Source organism: Vicia villosa, linkage group LG5, assembly GCF_029867415.1.
Source record: "Vicia villosa cultivar HV-30 ecotype Madison, WI linkage group LG5, Vvil1.0, whole genome shotgun sequence".
Taxonomy (NCBI): Eukaryota; Viridiplantae; Streptophyta; class Magnoliopsida; order Fabales; family Fabaceae; genus Vicia; species Vicia villosa.
The window spans coordinates 32,826,735-32,829,540 of NC_081184.1; the positions used below are offsets into that span (position 1 = coordinate 32,826,735).

Consider the following 2,806-nt stretch of genomic DNA (forward strand, 5'->3'; position numbering starts at 1 on the left):
GCAGACAATTGTTATGGGTTGTCTGAACACGTAGAAGGCCCAATAAAAAGTGTTGAAGAAGAAGATGCACCAAACAGGTGGACGCTCGATCTTGTTGAGGACATGCGATCATGCCTTACGTCACATCTCACATTGTTGGATATAATCGACCGAAAACCCATATAAGGTAATTCCACCTGATTTATTACCTCTATTTATAAATAATTCTACTTACTTCTATTTATCGATAACTCTATATAACTTATTACTTTATTTATTAATAATTTTGCCTATTTTATTACCATTTTTATGGATAATTATATTTACTTCTATTTATTAATAATTATACCTAGTTTATTGCCTCTATTAATAGATAATTATACTTACTTCTACTAATGGATAATTCTTCCTAGTTTATTACCTCTTTTATGGATAATTCAACTTATTACTATTCATAGATAATTCTATCTAATTTTTTATCTTTATAAATATATATATATATATATATATATATATATATATATATATATATATATATATATATATATATATATATATATATATATATATATATATTCGTGTGTTTGTGTTCATGCAACCATAGTATAATACGATCTAAAACAAATATATGGATGTTGTCAAAATCCTCTCAACTGATACAATCAAGGCATTAAAATTCAGTGATAAAGAAATCGATTTGACTCCATGGGATCTCCAGTATTTTTCTGGTACACCCAACAAAAAAGGCCTTCTTTATCACCACCCAGTAGTATCAAACCAAATTCAACAGTTAAAACACTCTTTATCATATGCACTTGAATTTTTTCAACCTCTTGCAGGTCGTCTCAAAATAACGGAACACAAAGACGATATTATCTCGTGTTCCGTTATTTGCAACAATGCAGGTGTGCTCTTTACTCATGCATCTGTAGAAAATACTTGTGTTGCAGATATCTTAGAACCTACCTACGTTCCTTCAATCATCGGTTCATTTTTCCCTTTTGTCGGGGTTAAGAACTATGAAGGAACGTCACAGCCGTTGTTGGCTGTTCAAGTCACGGAGCTAGTCGATGGCATCTTCATTGGTTGCACATTTAACCATGTGGTTGTTGATGGAAATTCCATTTGGCATTTCATTAATTCATGGGCTGAAATTTCACGTGGTTCTTGTCATCATCAAATATCCAAACTTCCAATATTGGATCGTTGGTTTCCAGATGGTGTTCAATGTCCCATACAATTTCCTTTTACGATAGAGCCACAAAAAAATCACTCTGATGGGTCGAGTTCTTCACCATTTGATGAAGAACCCAATCTATCAGAGAGAATATTTCATTTCTCAAAGGAGAAAATCTTGCAAATGAAATCAAATATCAATAAACAAATTGATAATACTATCAAAATATCTTCCTTACAAGCGATTTTAACTCATGTTTGGTGCTCTTTCGTTCGTTCCAAACAATTTAATCCACAAGAAGAAACCCATAACATATGTTTGATAGGGGTTGGACCACGAATTGTTCCACCATTGCCAGAAGGTTATTTTGGAAATGCAATTATAGGTTGTATAACTACAATGAAAGCCGAAGATTTGTTGAAGGAAGATGGTGTATGCAACGGCGCGAGTGAGATGAACAAGTTAATTGCTTCACACTCTAATGAGAAGATAAAGAATCACTACAAATCTTGGTTGAAAAATCCAAATATTATTAAGCGTAGTAGCAAGCCGAAAGATAATTTCTTACTCATAAGCAGTTCTCCTCGTTTTGATGTTTATGGTAATGACTTCGGATGGGGAAAGCCAGTGGCAGTTCGGAGTTCAAATAAATTAAATGGAGTTGTTAGTGTGTTTGCTGGAATAGAAGAAGGAAGTATTGATTTGCAAATCCGTCTTCCTTTCAATATTTTAGAAGCAATGGGAAATGACTTTAGTTCATAAATGTTGTGTCCAACTAATGCAGATTTGAGATGTATAAGTTTTATGAATTTAAGTTTTAGAGTTTTTTAAATAAAAAGTGTGTTTTACCGTGTGCGGTGCATTTGGTAACTTGTCTTGTGCATAATATTTTTAATAAAAATTTTGGTATCCGACCTTACAATTAATTTATATTTGAATTATTATAATATTTGATAAGTATCAAAAGAACTTATATAAATTATTTTTATTTTTTTAATTTTAAATAAATAATAAACTTTACATACCTTTTTTTTATTGGAAAACACTACAATTATATCTTCACCTTGACACAATATAAAAAATGTTTAATTTTACATTTTTGGTATTATAATAACTTTATCACCACAAAAGATTTTCTGTGAATTAAATAAATTTATGGAAAACTTAGAGCTAAGTTTTCTGGTAGTAAAAAATTTGTAAGAAACTATTTCAAAATTTTATTGAGATTTAACTGTATCATATTATAATTTTTCGATGGTAAAAATTGTACATTAAAAGTGTTTTGAGAACATTTATTTCTAATTTATTCAAAATGAAATTCTTTGAAATAACCATCCAAAGTCTACCTATGTCACGAAGTTTTCAAGACATCTAACCATAGTAATAACATGATTAAGTGGTAAGTATATTAAATTTAAAATTAATTAAGCTCATATGTAAGATTATTGTTTACAATAAATAGTTGCTTACCAATGATAAATAAAGGGAGGGACTATTGAGAAATGGAAGAAACAGAATATTGAGCAATGGAAGAAATATAAAGTAGGCTATATGTTAGATCAGTTAGTCCAATTGATTTAAATGTTTCATTTGTCAGATCTAATGGTATAAATTTAGCTTCAAATTAAACAAAAACACTATAATTTATAT

The 2,806-nt window shown here is 29.6% G+C and overlaps 1 protein-coding gene across 1 annotated transcript; it reads left to right on the forward strand.

Moving 5' to 3' along the window:
• The first annotated feature begins 607 nt into the window (after window positions 1-607).
• Window positions 608-1,918, forward strand: LOC131604475 (protein ENHANCED PSEUDOMONAS SUSCEPTIBILITY 1-like). The gene has a single exon (XM_058876910.1). The coding sequence runs from the start codon at window positions 608-610 to the stop codon at window positions 1,916-1,918; it is 1,311 nt and encodes a 436-aa protein (XP_058732893.1).
• The last annotated feature ends 888 nt before the right edge of the window (window positions 1,919-2,806 follow it).